General features: G+C 45.8%; 1 protein-coding gene across 1 annotated transcript in view; it reads right to left on the bottom strand.

Moving 5' to 3' along the window:
• Window positions 1-9,679: 9,679 nt before the first annotated feature.
• The window catches only part of LOC125946210 (uncharacterized), a 479,274-nt gene continuing 469,404 nt past the window's right edge, over window positions 9,680-19,549 (bottom strand). The window contains exons 12-13 of the mRNA XM_049668882.1: window positions 10,186-10,297; window positions 9,680-9,726 (exon numbers count right to left, since the gene is read on the bottom strand). Of these exons, the coding sequence (XP_049524839.1) occupies window positions 9,680-9,726; window positions 10,186-10,297 (159 nt within the window). The remainder of the gene's footprint in view (window positions 9,727-10,185; window positions 10,298-19,549) is intronic.

Raw genomic sequence — 19,549 nt, 5'->3', positions numbered from 1 at the left:
CTGCTTATTCTATACCTTCGCTCCCAAAAAGGCACACGCAATCGGTGACCGCTTGGCAAGCTCCTAGAGCTATGCAGTTAGAACATGTACGCACCATTTCCCCCTTCAATTGGCCAGGTGGTTAAGGATTGCAATTGCGTCGCTGCCAGTAATTGCATCTTGGGGCCTTGGATATGCAAACTTCCAATTAACCGCGACGGGCTCCTGTATAAACGTTTCGCCTGAATTTCGCGTATTCAGCTGATTCGCCTTGAGTTGAGTCCTTCTGCTCAAAGATGCGCCACCATGCTTTCAACTCTGTCGGTAGCGCAATAGATTGATGATCAAGCGCCGGTCCCATCAGTACGCGGTTGTCGAGACGCTCGATTCTTTCAGCCCTCTTCCGATTTCTGTCGGGCATCGCATCTTGTGCCATGCGCTCTTTATCGCACTTTCCGAGGCCCCCAGTGTGTACACAAATGACAGTTTTCACATCATACTTTGGAATAGGCAATTCTGAAAAATTAGGCTGCTGTTCATAAGCGGACTAAAAAAAATATCCGGTAATAAATTTTGTTATTTTTTAGTACGAACATAAAATAATCTGGAGCCACTAATATATAAATTTGCGAGGGATGTTATTATTGCGACTAATTAGTCTATCTATCTATCTATCTATCTATCTATCTATCTATCTATCTATCTATCTATCTATCTATCTATCTATCTATCTATCTATCTATCTATCTATCTATCTATCTATCTATCTATCTATCTATCTATCTATCTATCTATCTATCTATCTATCTATCTATCTATCTATCTATCTATGTAATGAATGAATTAATTATTAATTTTTGTGGCTGGTGGCTGTTTCTGATCTCTTCTGCGTTTGCACAACCTAAAGCGTGCTTTTCCGCGTATTTATGCTTAGTGCAAAAAAGTAACCTTTACAGGAACCTTCGTCGCCCGTAGTTCTGCTACCAGCTTAACGCTGTGTTCACTCTGTTATTCGTCGTGGCTCGCTGAAGCGCAAGTGACATTCTGTTCCCGCGGGGACACTGAGTATTTAGGCGGCAGGTACTCCAGCTCCTCCTAAAATTCCCCCGTGTTACGGGGTAGGAGTGCGTGGGTCGACGGGGATTGGATAATGGGCAACCTGTTGCGCTCCGTGTCAAGTTGCTTGTGTCCCCGAGTGCTGGTATGTTAAAATATTAACCGCGACGGGCTTTCGACGCTGCAGCGTTTGATAGGTGGCGCTCGGGCAGAGTAACTGCCGGCAATTTTTGCAAGGCTACGTCCGCTACTACTAAGTGGTTCGTAAAGAGAAAAGGAAAGGTTGGCGCTATCTTCTGCAGCCCTTGATGGAGCACGGCTCAGCGCCAAAAAGAAGGGTGCCATCAGCACTCAGTGTTGCCACGTCCGCTTGCAGCAAGCGACACTCCTCCTTTTTCTCTTACCCGCAGCGTAGGGTAGCAAACTGTACGTTCGTCTGGTTGCCCTCCCTACCTTTTCTCTCCTTGCTCTCTCTCTTGAAGCTGTTCAACGGAAGAAGTTTATTCTGCAGTGGCATTATAAAGCTACAGATGCAAACGAAAACAAGGACCGTGAATGAAGAAAAAGAACATTTTGCGTGTAACAGCGCAGAGTGCATCTAGCGCGTTTTCCGCACATTCGCGGCGGAACAGGATGAGCTAGAGAAGACGCTGCCACGCGTCGCAAGCAAGGAAACGTAATGTCTAAAAGCCACTCCGGACGCAGGTGTCGCAATTTTATTATCGTTAGACGTGATTTGACTGGCGCTTGGCTGCCTTCAGCCCTTCGACCGGGAGCCATTTCAGCCATTCCGGGCGTCCCTCTGTCGACCTGTTCTGTTAATTAAACATAGGTTTCTGTTGAGAGATTGAGACTACCTCGGCCGCTCCATTTCTCTATTTTTCCACAACAATTAATAAATAAATTAATGGCGTTAGGAATAATTGATTAGTAAAAAAAGACAATGAGGATAATCTGTTCGTAATAAAGTAGCTACCAGGAATTGCCACAGTGGGAGATTTTAAGTGGACATAGTAAGCGAACCATCGCGCTTGTAAGGGGCATAATTTTATGGCAGAATTCGTTTATGTTTTCGAAAGTCCTCTATAGTCGCTTCCCAAGATGCATTGTTAATGTGAGCTCCTACGATGCTGCCTATTACTTTGCACTTTTGTTCGTGATCGTGTCGAGTATTGTACTGTGAGATGTTATGTTTTCCTTACGTTTTGTGTGATTCTGTTGCGAGAGTTCAAGCATCTCCGTGTGTAAATCAGGTAATTACAGTACTGCCGCGATTTCTCATGAATGGGACTGAGGCACCGCCACCGGTTGGCTGCGTTTTGTCTCTGACTCCTCTTCTACCTCCGGAAAACGATAGAAAAGAGTAAATGCATCTGAAATGCGCCAGTAATTGTTTCTTCACTACCCTTATTTCGCCAATGTTACAAATATTGGTGAAATACTTCTCGCACAGGTACGTTTGATTTACCATTGTTATCTAGACATTTCAGATATTCACTGACACATTTACTAAGTTCTGAAGATTCTCGCGTATACAAATAATGATTTGCGCTGGGATTAGTATAAGAGTTATCTTGTTTATTCCTATTCATAGAATGGCGCGTGCTTGAAGCGTTTGTGTTGTTTATTCCGCTGGACTATAATCAAAAAGAAAGTATTCCTTAAAATTCTTGTAGACGTGGTTGTTTATGTATTTGGGGGCAGTGATTGCTAAAACACAAGTAAGTGAGTGGGTAGGAATAACTTGGCGCGGAGGGTACGGTAGCTGTCCCGCTAAAGGCGGACAGACAAACTGACTTGAACAGCGGCGAGCTTACAGAAGTTAAGAGCTCCACATTCATTACATTTCCGATGGCTCTAATTGTGCACCAAGTAGTCGTAATCGCCATTTCGCTTTGTGCGTTTACAGCAGCTTTTCTCACACGCTTTCGTCTTACGGATTCGGCAGTGCGAGGCTCGAACGCCATCTATCAAGCGTCAACAAAACTAAAGCAACCGTGAGCGCGAAGCGCACATCGATTTCTTGTTTTGTTTTTTTCGTTTTTTTAATTTTCATCCCGTAGCACCTGCGCCGCCAGTTTCGAGCGCCAAGCCTACCAAACCGGCAGAATGGACGGTGCCGAGCCCCGTAGTGCATTTGGTGGCTCACAGAGGGCGCCCACTGTATCCTAGGCGCGCTTTTGAGGCTGTAAGCCGGTTTATTGTGCTTTGGAGAGGGGACGGCTCCGAGACACTTTCGTTCGCTGTCGTACTATCGCGTCCCAAAGACGGCTTTTTTTTCTTTTTTTTTTTCGGGGGATCGATTTTCTGTTTTTATGTCTTGTTGCGCCCAAGAGGCGGTCATGCGAGCGTGCGCGCGTTGAAGGTGAGCGATGACCCATAAAAACCCGCTAGAGCTTCGTCGAAGCCGGTTGCTTGGGTGGCTTGGGTGCGACGCCCGTTCCTGTAGTGACTAGCTAGGTGGCCTATGGCAAGTTTGCCTTGCTGCCAACTACGCGTTTGTTCTTGACTCCCACTTTATTCGTTTTATTGCGACAGCAATTATATGGACACTCCAAGCGGATTTCTGCCGCCGGCGTCGCCGGCGTCGTCGCCGTCGCCGTGAGGTTCCGTATAAAGTCCAACGGCGATAAAATCGTCACCGCACGCCGTATCCTGTATGTGCGAGTAAAAGCCCGCGAGGGACGCGCACTTTCACGGGGAGCGAACGCTCGGCGGAGAGCAAACGCGACTTCTTCTGTCGCGCGAAAGGCCGTGGGGGGATAGGACGGAGGGAGGGGAGGCGACGTTTAGCTGCGGAACCAAATGCGTATCTTGCGACTGGGCGCAAGGGGAACTGGCGACTTAATCATCCACGCGAAAGGAGGAAAGAGGGAAGGCAGCGCGGGAGGTAGGGGTTTGGCGCTGAGTCGTGCTCCCTCAAGGGCTGCAGAAGATAGCGCCAACCTTCCTTTTTCACAACGAACCGCTTCGTAGTAGGGAGGGGTTGCGGCTTCTGCTCTGCAAGCAACTGCGTGCTTCTACTTTTCGCGGCGCCGGGCGGTCACGTTCACCGTACCTTGAAAGCGTTCTGCAACATGGCTCCTACCTTTGTATGCGCTGTGCCTTTCGCCGCTCAGTTTCCGTTGAAGAGATAGACCGCACGAACCTTCGCTCACTGCTGCTGGCGCGCTTGCTCACGCCAGCGTTTTGACAGCGATTGTGTGCGGATTGAGTGGGATCTATTCATGTTTGCTTGTGCGCACTGACACCATGCTTGTTAATTCAGTTAGTAAGCCAATGTGTCCAACTTTATACAGTCGATAAAACTACTATCCTTACTCCGTATAGCTCACGACTAATTTGCTATCGCAATTTATGCTACGCCTTTCGGGCGAAACTGCGTCTTTTTTCTTAGCGTCTTCCCCCATCGAGCCCTGCTAAGTTTTCTGAAGGACACTGACTTGGCCTCCCGTTTATAGACATTATTTGTATTTTTGTTTTGTTCTATCTGTGTCTCCGTCATTTCTTTATTTCCTCTTTTCTTTTCTCATATTTTCATTTCCTCTATTTCCTCCTTCTATAGGAGTAGGCAGGCGTTGTGCCCCTCTCGGTGGCAGTTGTCAGCTTGCTCCCTCCTTAATCCCTTTTTGTCCTTGTGTGTATATGTGTACAAATCAAATAATAATAATCCCCAATCATATAGGAAAGGGTGAGTAATAACGCGACTTTAAAGAATCTTGTCAAAAACAGAGACGCTACATAAAAATGGGACACACATGACAGAAATTTATTTATTTTTTAAAATCTAGACTTCCTTCACATGCAGCTTAGAGAGAGAGAGAGAGATAGAGCGTGTGTGTGTTCAAGGAACGTAGGTAGAGTTTTTCGCTTTTTTTCTCTCGCAGTTTTTGTTCTATATTTTATTTTTCTGAGGCAGCCCGCTTTCTGGCAATTTATTCCTCCACACTCACTTATACTTGTTTTATACGCGACGTGGGAAAGTTTAGTTACGCAAAGCTCAAGTGCCAGTGTGGCATCTCGCCAAAGCCTCATTCTTTTAGTAAAGCAAGGAACGGGGCTAGTTGGTGCACGTTCATGATTGTATTGCGCTTAGTATTGCACCGACGGAAGAACTGAAGAACGAACACAAAGAAAAAAACAATAGACGTCCGTCCATTGTTTGTTCCTTTGTGTTCATTCTTCAGTTCTTCCGTCAGTGCAATACTAAGCGCCATGCAATGATCAACTCATTCTTTTAGATCACTGCTAGGTACTGGCCAGCTACGTTGAGAAGCTGCGCGAGTGTGCCGCAATGTCGTTAAGTTATCAATGCACGAGTGTGGCTTCGTGCAGTCAAGTGGTACGACGGCGCTTGTTCTTTAGTTTGGCTGGTGCCTATAAAAGATATCCGCCACAGAATAAAGCGTTCACTGTTGTGGCAGCCTTCGAACCGTGTCTTGCTTCGGCCGCTGATGTCATCGCTGGCGACGATACAGCGGGGTGTTGTTTTGCTTTTCTATTAAAAGGGCACAAGGCCTCTTGCGTATCGCCAGAACTTGGTAGGACACACGGCTCTTGTTTAGTCGTACCTTTTTCTTTTGAGTTGTCCAGACGTGCAGAAAATAAATAGATGGCAGTAAAAGCCATGCATACGCAGCACCCATTACAAAAGGCAGCAAAAACAGTCGTTAAACTAGACAGTGAGCGTTGAGTGAAATTACGGTTAGGGAAAATCATAGGTTGTTGGCCTCGACAGGCGTGATCAAGCATTTGTACACGGAATTCTTAAAAGCGGAACCTACACAAGTCACTTTCTGTGTGCCTAAAATGAGATCGTCCAGTGGGCCACTGTGCCACACCTCCGATGTTAACTGGGTTGTTGACTACACAGTTTGGACAAGCAGACTGTTTGCAACCTACTCTGAACGCACACGTTGAGCTGCGGAATGTTGATGGACAACACTGACGCGATACCTCGATGTCACGCGATACAAAGGTGCCTTAGATGGTCTCGTGGGTTATCAGTCTCAACAATACTTCGTAAATGGCGTCTCGAGTATTCTGCTTTGTGTGCTTCTGTATGTCTTTTAGGGGCGAATCACCTTAGGGCCGAACCTTGCCCCTCGTAGTCCGCAGCTCTGGTTGGCATGGAGACCGCTATGTATGTATGCATGTATACGCATATATACATACATATATGTATATGTATAGTATACGTACGCCAAGCTCCGGCTTCCGGAAGCCGGAACCGGAAGCCGACTTCCTCTTCCGGTTCCGCTTCCGGTTCCACTTCCGGTTCCGGAAGCCAGCTTCCGGCTTCCGGAGAACGCTTCCGGCGTTTTTCTCTCTCGTCCGTAGCTAGGGGCGCTGCGGTGCACAAGGGCGTTCGTTCCCGACGCGCGCTCCCTTTCTCGTCCGTAGCTAGGGTACTAGTACACTGTAGCTAGGGACGCTGCATAGCACAAGGGAATTCGTTCCCGACGCGCGCTCTCTTTCTCTCTCGTCCGTAGCTGGGGTTTACTCGAATGATGGCTCGGTGCTTCGCCCACTCATCATCATTCACTTCGTGGATATGCGTTGATTTTTTTTCTTTCTAATTTCATTATTTGGACTTGTCAAGTATAGATGGTCTAGATATAAATTAGCCCCCAAAATGATTTGGAGACTGCGTGTTTCAAAGCGATACCCACGGCATGGAAAATTGAGCTTGCTGGTTAGTCTAACACGCTCCTGGAAAATGTATGGTAGGAAGAAAATAAATGATAATGTGGAACGTGCTGCATTTCTGGTTCTTTTCTCGTCTGTCTTTTCTTCCTTTTTTTGTTACCCCAGTATTTTCGTAAGTATTAATATTTCCAGTGCGCCAGCCGAGAAGTAATTTCAATAATTAAAGAAATACTCAAAACGCGAGAACTTTGTTAATTGCTACTTGTTGCTGGGCTAGTTGGTTAATAGATAGTAGATAGATAATATATAATAATAAAAATAGATAACAGATAGTATTTTGTGGTGTAAATGGCATGAAACAATGTGAAGAGGAAACGCTTTTTGTTGTGCTGTAACTTCTTCTTGACATTCTTTTGCGTCTTTTACATCATAACATGGAATTGGCTAATATAAAATCTCAACACTCATACTGTGGATAGCTAAACATTCATTCCAAACTCGTGCGCATTAAGTCAACGAAACAACATTTGGGGCTAAATTTTATAGTTTGAATACGCAGGTGATAATAATTTTAAAGCAACGCAATACAACTGTGGTCTCATATAAATCATACTCACCACTTATCGTGAAGTTATTTACGCAAGTGTGCAGCACACCTCTAAACTCACATTTCGATAAAGATTTGAAAACGGTATGCTATGTGCTACTTTAGTTCTCTAAAGTCTGTCCGTGTCTAACATAATCACGGATGGACTTCACAGACGTAGGGCAACGGACGAAGGCGCCTAAGTCGACAGTGCTTTTTGCAAGCCCGACACAAGCGGTTCACTATTGTCGCAGAATCTGCACGTACTCTTTTGCAAAACGTAAGCTCCACAACGGCGCGCGATCTTTCGACAACGTACTCGCACTTTTCAAGTCGCGTACGGCACGAATTTAAACTCTCGTCATTCGCACTCGACGTCAAGAGAATTGAGCCATAAGCAAAAGAAATAGGCCGGGGTCCCGCGACACCGAATGACGCACTTTCTTTTCACTCTATCCAAACATCTAGACTCGCCCGAATGGAATTTCTGTGCAAGCTAGTGTATGTACTACTATCGCTTCTCCTTGCCTACAGTTTGTCGAGAGTTTTATACAGAGAATGAAGCTGCCTCCGAATGTTTATATAACGCTAAGACGGGAGCGGGAATATCGCTCGCGGACTCCGAATAAGAAGTTGGTTTGTGTGGTTGCTGTGTTTCGAGGACGGCCGACAGATCGTTGTGGTGGGCGGGTGCAATAATCTGTCGTCTTTCAAGTTACCACTGTAGCTGTGGGCATGTGTCGCGCAAGATCGGCAGCTTTGCGTCTCATCTCTTTTCGGGAGGCGTGATTTTTCGCAATGATTTCGCAAGCGACAGATGTTCATAGGGCAGCTTAGTCGCGAAGACCTGCCGTGTCACCGCTTTATATTTGCCGAAAAATCACGCAGCGCTGCATTTCGGTTGTACATTTACAGCTGCTCATAGCGTAAGTGATTGGACTACGTGTAGGGAGAGGACTGACATACACGTATAGAACTGACTGCCATCATTGGCCCAGTGAATAATGAAGCAACTTCTTGCTAGGAGACTTCGTGGAATAGTCGTATATATGTCAGCATTAGGTCTAGAAGCATTTAGAGTTACATTGGTTAAATGTGAGTCAGTTTATTCTAGAACACTTGTTGGCTGCAATTACTGTAACACTTATTGGCTGTAATTACTGTCACTGAGGTTCTGTTCGTGAGTGAAGATTTCTGCAGTATTGATTTGGAGCCGTTCTACTCGTAAAAGATGGTTAAACTCGTTCATTCGAGGCTTTCGTATCAGTTTCTCCATGGCAGACCGGCGAGAGCTGGGCATGGGACGACGTAGCTCCAGTGACCCTGCGGTCAAAGTTGGCGCCGTGCCACGACGGATGACAGTTATTCGGATGACCGCCCCTGCCATTAGGAAAACTGCAGAATCCAATGAAGCATCTGGCACCGCAGCGCCGAAGCATACCGATTAGTGCAAGAAAGCGGTCACGTCGACCACAAGGTAGGCGCAGTCTTTTCGTTCTCCTCCCCGTCGTTATGCACCGCTTAGCGTTCCTGCCAAGAATGGCCCACAATAGGTCAAATCACAGCCCGCGTAATACAGTTGAGCATTCGGTTCGCTGCGCATGGAATGGTCATACCGAAGGAACATCGCCAACTTACGACCACACACAAAAAAATGTATACAACTTTACCGGAATCAAGCTCCGTTGCCTAAACTATGGCGTTACGGATTTTTGCGGGACATTGATACGAGTACTTTAAAAAGTAGTCGACTGCCCACCTAAAGCTTGCAAACAGGAGTAATACAAAGCTTTGGACCGGCTCGCGCTTCGTTTAAGTAGCACGTACACTCAAATTACGGGCGAAAGCAAAGAAGGTACACGCACTGCGGAGGTCAGCGCCGAGTGTGCGTATTTCCAGCCTTTTTCTTAGGTCCATGCCCGCGACTGCCGATAGCGACTATCGATAGCACCTACCTTTGATGTAACAACAATCTCACTGAGCACCAGCGGATAACCCTCATTGACCAGGCACCTACTAGGTTATCTAAGAACCAGGGGCTGAATTCACCTTTAGTTTATAAGTGATTTTTGCTATTGGCCAGCCGCCTGCACTAATAATATGCCCAGCATAAGGATTGGCTGTAATTTGTTCTTATGAACAATTTTAGCGTAAGAGCTTTTTTTGAATACAGGTCAGGGTTTCTAACGGATGCGCGACATAAAAGAAAGTAAAAACAAACTGCAATACCGCTGGAGATGCAAAAGCTGCGCGTGCATGTAACAACGTTATTCAAGGCATTTACTGCATTTCAGGACTGTAATTGAGGCATAAAGATGAGGCCACTAAACCCGCACGCAAATGAAATGTTTTAAATCGTAAAGGTTTCGGGAAATCGCAGTCGTTTTTCGGGAAAGTTGGGTGACGTCTTCAATCGCAAGTTCCACCTCCCATGTGTATGTGATATCTGAGTAGGGCTAGACGAAAAAGAAAACACAATCTAGAATGGCATATGTATTTCTAAATGTAGCAATAGCACCAGCCCGATGGGCCCTACGGACGATTCGTGCGATCAGGTTGTGCAATTCTACAAGAATATTGTTTGCCTCTTGCCCTAAAGCCTGCACTTACCTAAGGAACGCTGGCACGAAAATTTTTTGCCTATTCAGACGAGAAATGAGTTACAAAGAAAATTACAAATTTCGTGCCTTTCACTGTATTTGTCCCATACTTGGTGCTGCTTTGTACCGCATGGCATTTACGGTGTGGGTACACCGCGTTAAACAACAAAAGCATTATTTATTATATTCCCAGAGGAGGCGTTTGTTAGAGGTGGGGCTTACGAGCTTTGAATAAATGAAAAAAGCCTAGATGTTCGCTGTCGTCTCTTCTTCGCACTTCAATCGAGGAACCGATGCAGAAAGTAAAACATATACCGATGTAGAACGTGAGTTCGCTGGTGTACTTACTGACTGGATCGAAACAGAAGTCAAGGAAAGACTTCTGCTGTGGAGGCACGGTCTTTTTTCCAACTGAGCAGGTCAGGCTCTGAAAAGACAAGTGGCACAGAAATAGGTATTCCAGTTGCAAAACCTTACGCATCTGGTTTTGTTTTAATACCCCGACATACATGTTTTTCTGACCTGTGCGCACGTACGGAAAATCAGCAAGGAAGGGATGTGTGCGAATCTACGTACTTTAAAACAATTTTAACTGTGATGAACCAGTCTTCTTTTGTTTGTGTGTGTGGTTTGAAGTAGGGGCGAGAAAACGCAAAAGAAATTCTTTCAAGCAATGCAATATTATCCGGGGCTAGCGTGAGGAAGCTTGCTCCAAGAAAGAACTAAAAATTACACATATACTAATTCCCTTTTTTATTGGTTACTTGAGGAAATCTGACCAGTAATCCTGAGACTAGCACCACTTTCGAGATAAATGTCTCTAAACTGTGCCGCAGAATAGATCAGCGCTCCCTACGAGTTTTGTCCACAGTGGTTAAGAAATGATTTTTGGGGAAATATCTGGAACACCTAATGTATTTCGCCGCACATTTACGAGACGAAAATCTAATGACTGGTGTTATGCTCATGGGTCCTGGTAAATTAACGCCGCTTGGGGAATAACAGGTTTCAACTGAGAGACTGCACCATTTGCCCAGAAGCTTTTCACTACAACGCCAATTAAGACGTGTATTATTTAGGTAATTAGCATTATTGCGCAACTTGTACCTGTACGCTTGCGAAACACTTGTTTGCAATAACATTCCCTATTTAGTATCTGCTGCGTCTTCGTTATGACTCTTCGTCATCGTGGCGGAAACACACAGCAAGTCCTGCCACATAGCTTTAGTTCGGCGAGGAGATGCATGACAGGCAAAGCTAACAAGTCTATTCCAACACACCATCTCATTACTCATAGCGAAAAAAAAAAATAAAGAATCTCACTGGGCCTCACGCGTCACTTAAGTGACTGCAATGCGATAGCATAATTGGATCCTATCATTCAATGATTATTTATCGACATCCGCGGGACTTCTTGTCCTGCCTCATGATCAGATGTGAGTTATGACAATATGAGGTACTGCTGCTGTCCTCGAGTTCACCACTTAACCTATGCAATTCTAACCATTGAGCTAAATTTCTCGATGAGGCGGACATTAATTTTAAAAGAAATCACAATGATTAATTGAATAATTATCATAATTCCATTTTAACTCTTTGATTAATTACTTTAGGGCCTATATTGCAACTTACGAATTTTAGCCGGTGAGTTCGCAAGACCTATCCGCTTGGAACGAATTCTCAGGATTACACCATTCCCGTGATATTAATTTTCAGTGTCGGACGAAACACATTGGCGTTCCAGTTACTTTTGTGCTTCCATGCATACAATAGCATTAAAAAAAAAGAAGAAAAAAAAAAAAACGTGGTACAACAGTGAATTTTTAGCGCAAGTTTGACAGTGGTTTGAAACCGGTTCACTCTCAGACTTCGTGCCAAGTCGATATGCCTTGCAAACGCGCTAGCTACAATTCGTAGATTGCGATATGTGCTGTAAATTAATTAATAAGAAACTTAATTAGTGGCATTTTTTTATTAGTAAATTCCACCTTGCATTTAGTGCAAGGGTTAAAATCATGCTATCTGCCAAAGGCGATTGATAAAAATTTGGTGAAACTAAAAAAAGAAAAAAAAACACCCTATATAAGAACGCACACATACATATACAAAACAGCTTTCGCTTTATTACAACCACCTCCAAACAGCACAGTACGGTGGAGAGCATTGTACACTATATGGCGTGCCCGCCACATCGCACTCGTACAACCACTGTCACTCCTCCTGTCACGGGCTTCTTACGTCACACCACTGTGGTTCTTATTCTTCCCCGTTAGGTCACTCTCACCCCGCAGGTCGTTCCTGCGGCGACATACCTCCTATAGGTGGACCGAGACCGAGTTTTATTCTTAAAACCCTCACGAGGACACAAATCCTGCACTGGTTTCTGGATCAACCCACAAACTTCCATCTTACAAACTAGGGTGCAACACCGATGGCCCAGTTTCGACCTGTATAATCCCACAGCGTTAAAAAGGAAAGAACTCTGCCTTGCGACAGCCTACTTGTCATCGGTATGGTGCTGTTGCTTGAACCTAATTTCTAGGTCTGTTAAAGTGCCGGAAAAGGTGCTTGGTTGAAATCGTGTTTCGTTCACTCAATATTTCTTACTAGCTATGAAGAGCCTTCTTCCAACAACATATGGTTAAAGAAAGAAAAAGGACTGATGCTATAGGTTCACCTTCTACCACCTAACACGTCCTTACTCCGAAGCTAAAGAAGGAAGGTACAACAGAGAGGGACATCTAAAAGGAGAAAATGAAGCCGTCACGCTGTCAGGGCTCTTGACAAATTCATTTTTCGGGTCTAAAGTGACGTTTATGCGGCAGACGTACAAGCGATGCTCATTGCCGGAAGTGTTTCCCGTTCATATTCCGAACACGCCCGCGGCACGGCACGCTCGCCCGATGCTGCTCATTACGGTGGCTGTGCATGCTCCCGCCAGTACACACGCGCCGCGTCGTACTACCCTTCTCCGACGTTTGCGAGCGTCTGTTTGCCAGTTCTTTATTCTCCCGCTGCAGCATACGCACTGCGGTGCTCGCAACTGAAAGGAGGGAAGTAGTGGGTGGGGACGAGCACAGTAAACAGTTACAGGGAGGCGAAGGAGCGAAACCCAGGCTTGGGGCACCGAGAGACAGGAGCCACTCGCGGCGTGAGCGTTCTATACGGCCCGGCAAAGATTAACGGCCGCTCTCCCCCGCGGCCAGGAAAATAATAACCACCAGGCACGGTGAGTCGCGTACAAAAGGCGCCAACGCGCACGCGGTGCTATATAGTGGCCGCGTTATTAAGCAGGTCATTAACGCTGCCCATGTGAGCGAATGTCTTTTGCACCGCGCCGCCGCGGCGCGGTTGCACGGCCGGCGCGCGAGCGGAAGGGAAATGGAGACGAACAAGCCGGCGAGGGGCAAGAGCAGTGCGCAGCGGGGTCAAGCAGCAGCGAGCGGCTAGTGGCTTGCGTGACTCGGCAAGGCCCTTGGAGGCCGCCTCGACCCTGGCTGAGGAGCACAGGGCGCGAAGAGGCGTCAAAATGAGACCGCGCCGTTCCTACGCCATCCGTGGGCTTAGGCGATAAGCCCACCGTAGAATCCTTCCGACACAAATCAGGGGCCATCACTGGCGGCGGGAGAGGATGCGCGCTTCCATTGTTGACTCGCGGTTTTAGAGAGCAGTTCCAGTGCGAAATGCGGCCTCAGGGTTTGTGGTGCAAGAGAAAGGCGGCAGCCGAACGTTAGGAGAAAGTTTCGTAGGTTCTTTATGGGGATTACGAAGCTAGGTCAGGTGGAAGGACAGTTGTTTCGTAGACATTGTGGACAGCGCCGCAAACCTGTCGACACAAGTTGACACTACACACGACCTAAAAGACACGAGGACATGCTCGGAACTGTTTAATGAGGATTTGCAAACAGAAGTGAATGGAGAAGGGAAGGTGGGGCGCTTTTTCGCGCTCAAGGTCGCGATAATCTCTCTCCTCATTCCTTCTTAAAGTTTTTCCCGTATTATTTGTTTACGTTGCGACGGCAGTTGTTAAAGCCTTGGCTTTTTTTGCGAGTGCTTCGTGAACGCGGTATGTTTGTTCACGGGAGGACTGCAGTAGACGCGCTCAGAGGGCACGTGCGTAATCCGGGAAATGAATTTTGTGATAGGGGCGGATATACTTAGCACGCCAACCAAAACCCAAAACATATCAGAATGAACCTGTTCAGTTCCAAAGTCGACCTTTTAACTTTGCTGTAACAAAATCGATTTGATTCCCCGCAATTGCTATCCAGGCAAATCAGTTTTCCTCTAAGAATACTGTACAGTGCAAGCTGGTCCGGGAGTCCTACGAGTGAGCCATCGGAAGCCATGGAAGCCATCCCAGAGTAACCTTCCACCGACAAATGCCCTGCCTGAATGACTCTCGCCAGTGTTGCCATAATTTTTCTTAAGCTTGTCGCCAAATTGAGACGATAAAGTCGCTGAATTTCCGCTAAATTTTGCTGCAATGTCGCTGAAATTGTCGCTAAAGCTTTTGAGTAAATTTTTATTTATTATTTATTAATACTGTAAGCCTTGACAGGCTCTTACAGGCGTGGGAACAAAAAATAAAAAGTATAGATTGCAAAGAATACATAAAAAAGGAAGAAAAAAACTTAAAAAGTACTGACTAACAGGAAAGGGTATACATTAGACACTAAGTTCGGAATAAGAACTGCAAGCGGCATACACAGTAAAAGCATACACTAAAAAGAACTGCCATCAGCATACACATGAAAAGCATACACTCCGTGAGCAGCGCTTTTTTTTTTCTACAACGGCGCGACTTGTTGATTAAGAAATTTTTCAATCTTGACAGAAAATGCGTTAATAGATTCTGAGGACACAATGCCGCGTGGCAGTTTATTCCATAATTCTATGACTGACGGAAAGAAGGAATACTTGAATGTATTACAGCGGGAGATAAATGGCCTGATACTCTTGTCGTGGTTTGTTCTGGCTGAGCGCTGGTATGGTGGTTTTAGGTACGCGTGTTTGCTTATATTAATGTCATGATAAAGAAGGTATAGAAACTTTAAAGCAGCAGCGCGTCGACGAATCGCCAAAGTTTGAATTTTTGACCTGTTGCGCAGTGTGGTTATGCTGACGTCCCGTGAGTACTGCGAATACACAAACCGAATAGCTTTATTTTAATTCCCTCCAGTTGATTAAGAAGGTAGATTTGGTGCGGATTCCAGATAATACTGTCGTATTCAAGGATTGGCCTCACAAGGGCCTTATAACTTGCTAGCCTAGCTTTGGAAGGTGCCAGTGCAAGTTTCCTGCGAAGGTATCCCAGCTGTCTATATGCTTTTGTGCACGTCTGTTTAATGTGAACATTCCATTTTAATGTGTTTGTGATGGTGACACCCAAGTATTTAACTGTATCGGCTTCTGTTACATGTAATCCCATTAGATGATACGCAAATTTTAAGGGTATCTTTTTTCGAGTTATACACATAGATGAAGTTTTTGCTACGTTAATTTCCATACCCCATTCTTGACACCATCTGGCAATGTTTGTTAAGGAGGAATTAAGTCGTCTCTGGTCGTTAACCGTGCGTAGTGTAGATGACGCAGTCATCTGCAAATAGCCTTACTGTTACATCAGGTTCAACATGAGAATGAATGTCGTTAACAAATATTAGGAAAAGAATTGGACCGAGCACAGACCCTTGTGGAACACCGGAGTGGACATCTAACTCTTCAGATTCAGTGTCATTTATTTTAACATACTGACTGCGGTTTGAGAGATAGGCGGCTATCCAGTGTACTACGTTAGTGTTAATCCCGATATTCTTAAGCCTGTCAGTTAATATTGAATGGGGCACCCTGTCAAAAACTTTGGAAAAGTCTACGAATATTGCGTCAGCTTGAAGTCTCGAGTTAATTACTGTAGCAAAGTCATGCGTTATTTCGAGGAGTTGAGTTACGGTAGAAAGAGCTTTACGAAACCCGTGTTGTTTGGGGTAAAGTAGACTGTTATCTTCTAAGAAGGAGTTAATTGCTTTGCTAATAATGTGCTCCATCATTTTACAACAGCAACTAGTGAGTGAAATTGGCCTGTAGGTGTTTACCAGTAACTTATTACCTCCTTCACTGCGGAATTTCGGGAAATCACAGTGCGGATGACGCTGCCCGATCGGCCCACGATGGTGCCCCTATCGTATCGATACCACTGTCGAGAACAGACGCCGCCACAAAAATTCGTTCCCTCGCACGTGAGCTTACGCAGACTCTGTGGAACAGCAGTGATTTCCACAACGCACGCCTCCACAGATTGGATCCACGTCTGCAACTCCGTCTTCCACCAGGGTTACCACGAGCGGAAGCAACACTTCTGTGCCGCCTTTGGCTCGGCGTGGCATTCACGAACGCCTATTCCTTCCGCATTGGAATTGCTGACAGACCTGCTTGCGACAACTGTGGCTGCGAGGAGACAATCAAGCACCTCCTCTGTGACTGTCCCCGCTACAATGTGGCAAGGAAAGTGCTCGCGACTGCGCTTGAAAAACTGGACAATCGCCCCCTCACAGAGGAAAAAGATTTAGGACACTGGTCTAGACGGGCCTCGGCACTCAAGGCCTTAAGGGCTCTGCTGAAGTTCTTGAGGGCTTGTGAATTGTGCGACCGGCTTTGAACGTTGTAGCCCGTAGGGTCGCGTTATTGCGCGAATTTTCTTTCAATTTTTTTTCTTCTATCACCTTTTATTCCCTTTACCCCTTTCCCCAGTACAGCGTAGCAAGCCGGTGTTTACACTGGCTAACCTCCTTGTCTTTCTTCCCCTTCTTTCTCTCTCTCTATTACCTCCTTTGTGAATCGGGAGGACCTTGGCACGGGGCCAGTCCATCGGAAGGGTGGCTGTTTGAAGCGACGCTACAAAAATTGTATGCAAGAAAGGAGTTATCTGTTCTGCGTAACGCCGAAGAAAAACATTTGAAAGATTGTCAGGACCTGGAGATTTTTTAACGTCCATCTGTAGCAATAAATTAAGTATTCCTTCGTGAGTTACGACTACTTCAGACATTGATAACGGGGGATCCGTCATAGTTTCACTTTCTGTAATCGCAGGGGTACGTATTAAAACGGGCTGAAAGTATCTGCTAAATGTGTTGGCGACAGTGTGAGCTTCACCAGTTATAATACCATTTACGTCGATCTGAGTCACGTGGTTCTCGGGCCTGGATAGGTAGCGCCAAAACTTTTGTGGGTACTGTGTCATAAAATGTATTAGTGTCGTTGAAAATAAAACATCTCTTGCCTTCCTTAAAGCAGTTTTGAGCTCACCAGAAAGTCGGCGAATATCTTCAGGATTACGTTTTTTCTTCCGCATCCTTTGTAGTTTTCTTTTTAGGTGGATCACACTACGCGTAATCCATGTGTTTCTGCGTTTTGTACGTTTCAGTCGCGTGGGAACGAACGTTCCCTCACAATATGTTGTTATGTCTTTTAGTTTAATCCATAGATTAGTCACAGTACCATAACTTTCAATGGAAAAGGTTTCTAATGCTACTTCAAGGTAGTAGATGATGCTGACATCGTCAGCTCTATTGTAGTTTTTAACAGCTACACGTGATTCAGGAATTGGTCCGCTAGCGCCGATAGCAACTGTTAGCAGCAGCAGTTTATGACCTGATATGCTCTCTTTGAGTGTGATGTCGGCTGTTAGATGATTAGAGACAAATGCAAGGTCTAGTATTGAATATGTTTGCCCTTGAATGAGCGTTGGCTCTGTGACAAGCTGAGATAACGAAAAACTAAACGCTATATTCAAAAGCAGTTCAGAACTACTAACATCTCTACTACCGGCTGTCAACGTGCTATAATCAATAGTCGCGAGGTTAAAATCACCAGTAAGAATTAACTTAGTACGATCTTTCAACCTGCCACAAAGGAAGTCGTGAATTTTCATTATGTAGTCGTCAGACGCGTTTGGTTTCCTATAAATACCACCAATCAGCACGGGTGACTCATGGACATATACAGTGCACCACACACTTTCATGATCTGGAATACCTTGCTCTTTGCGAAAAGATAAGCCCTGCCGTACTGCTATGGCGACTCCGCCCCTGCGACTGTCGCGGTCGGAGCGAAGAAGAAAATAAGAGGTGACGTAGGCATTTTGGAACGCTATAGTACGCGCTAGCAAGGCGTAACTCATTTACCGAAACGTCTCGACGTATGTCTAGGGTCCTGGTGGGTGAAGAATAAACAGTGAATTTACCAGCAGTGTGTGGACTGCACTGGACAAAACTTTATTGAGAACCTGCAGAATGGCGGCCTGGCCTAGGCCACCCGAGTGCTTGTGGTGAGGCTTTGCCTTTCCGCTGTTTCCCGGGCCTGCTGGATGGCCCAAACTTGGTCTTGTAATTCTGAGCTAGCCAGAGCGTCGGGCCAACGCTCCTCAAGGAGGTCCGGGTTTTTATGATCAAAGAGCTTTGTAGTGTATGTGTATTTCCATAGAATGTGTTCTATGTCTGCGTGTTCGTGTTTACAGAGGATACAGCCAGCGTCGGGGAATTGCCTGGTGTAGATGCGGTTGAGGTGCACTGGGTTTTGAAAGGCTCTCGTTTGTAGACGTCTCCAGTCTGCTTCTTGTTATCTATCTAGTTTTTTGTGGGGTTGTGGGTGTATTCCGCTTTGTTTCTTGTAGTGTGCTAATATGTCGTGGAAGGTGAGGACCCTATCTTTATTGTCTTATGTCCGGGCTTTTACTTTACTATTACTGGACAGCAATTATATGGGCACTCCAGGCGCATTTCTGTCGTCGTCGTCTGCGTGTTCTTCCGTATAAAGTCCAAGGGCGATAACATCGTCACCGCGCGCCGAATACTGTATGTGCAAGTGTGAGCCGACGATGGGCGGAAAGCAGGGAGGAAGCGCGCCGTCTTCTGTCGCGCCCAAGGCACCGAGGGGAGGGGAGGGAGGAGAAGGGTCAGAGTCGTTCTACTCCGGCGGCGGGTGCGTATGGCGCGGCAGCGCGCGGCCGCCCGGGCCCTATATTGAAAGCGATCTGCAATGGGGACAGAGTGCGTCAAGTGCTGATAGCTTGGTGTGCGCTGTGTTCTCGCCGCTTAGTTCGCTTTGAAGAAAGACGCGGCACGAAGGCCAATTCGCTCGCTGCTGCAGCTGCGCTTTCTCACTCCAGCGTTTTGACAGCGAGTGTGCGCGGTCATCGAGTGAAATGTGTTTATGTTTGCTTGCGCTAGCGTGACACCTTGCTTGTTAATTTAGTTAGTGAGCGAATGTTTACAAGTTTACACGGCCGATAAAACTATTATCCTTACTTCGTATAGCTGTCTACTAATTTGCTATTGCAATCGATGCTTCGCCTTTCGGGCGAAACTACGACTTTTTATGCATACTTAACAACGGACAATGACAGCTGAAATTCAGTGTTTACCCTTAGATTTTGAGATTTTAAGTGCAGCACGATACAAGAGAATACAAGCGACCTGATTTTCCTAGAATCGCAAATGCCCTTACTCGACATTATCATTGAAAATATTCTAGAAAACAAGAAAGAAAGAAAGAAAACCATTATTTTGTGAGCACACTGAATCCTGTGAAGGCAACCATTCCTTCATCATGGTCACAGAGCCTACGTGTCATAGAGCCAATTTTGGTCACTACTATGTAGCTTGTGAAAAGCAAAACTTTG

The sequence above is a fragment of the Dermacentor silvarum genome, chromosome 1 (genome assembly GCF_013339745.2).
Source record: "Dermacentor silvarum isolate Dsil-2018 chromosome 1, BIME_Dsil_1.4, whole genome shotgun sequence".
NCBI lineage: Eukaryota > Metazoa > Arthropoda > Arachnida > Ixodida > Ixodidae > Dermacentor > Dermacentor silvarum.
The sequence above is the reverse complement of the archived record's forward strand: the minus strand, read 5'-3'. Positions and strand labels throughout refer to the sequence as shown.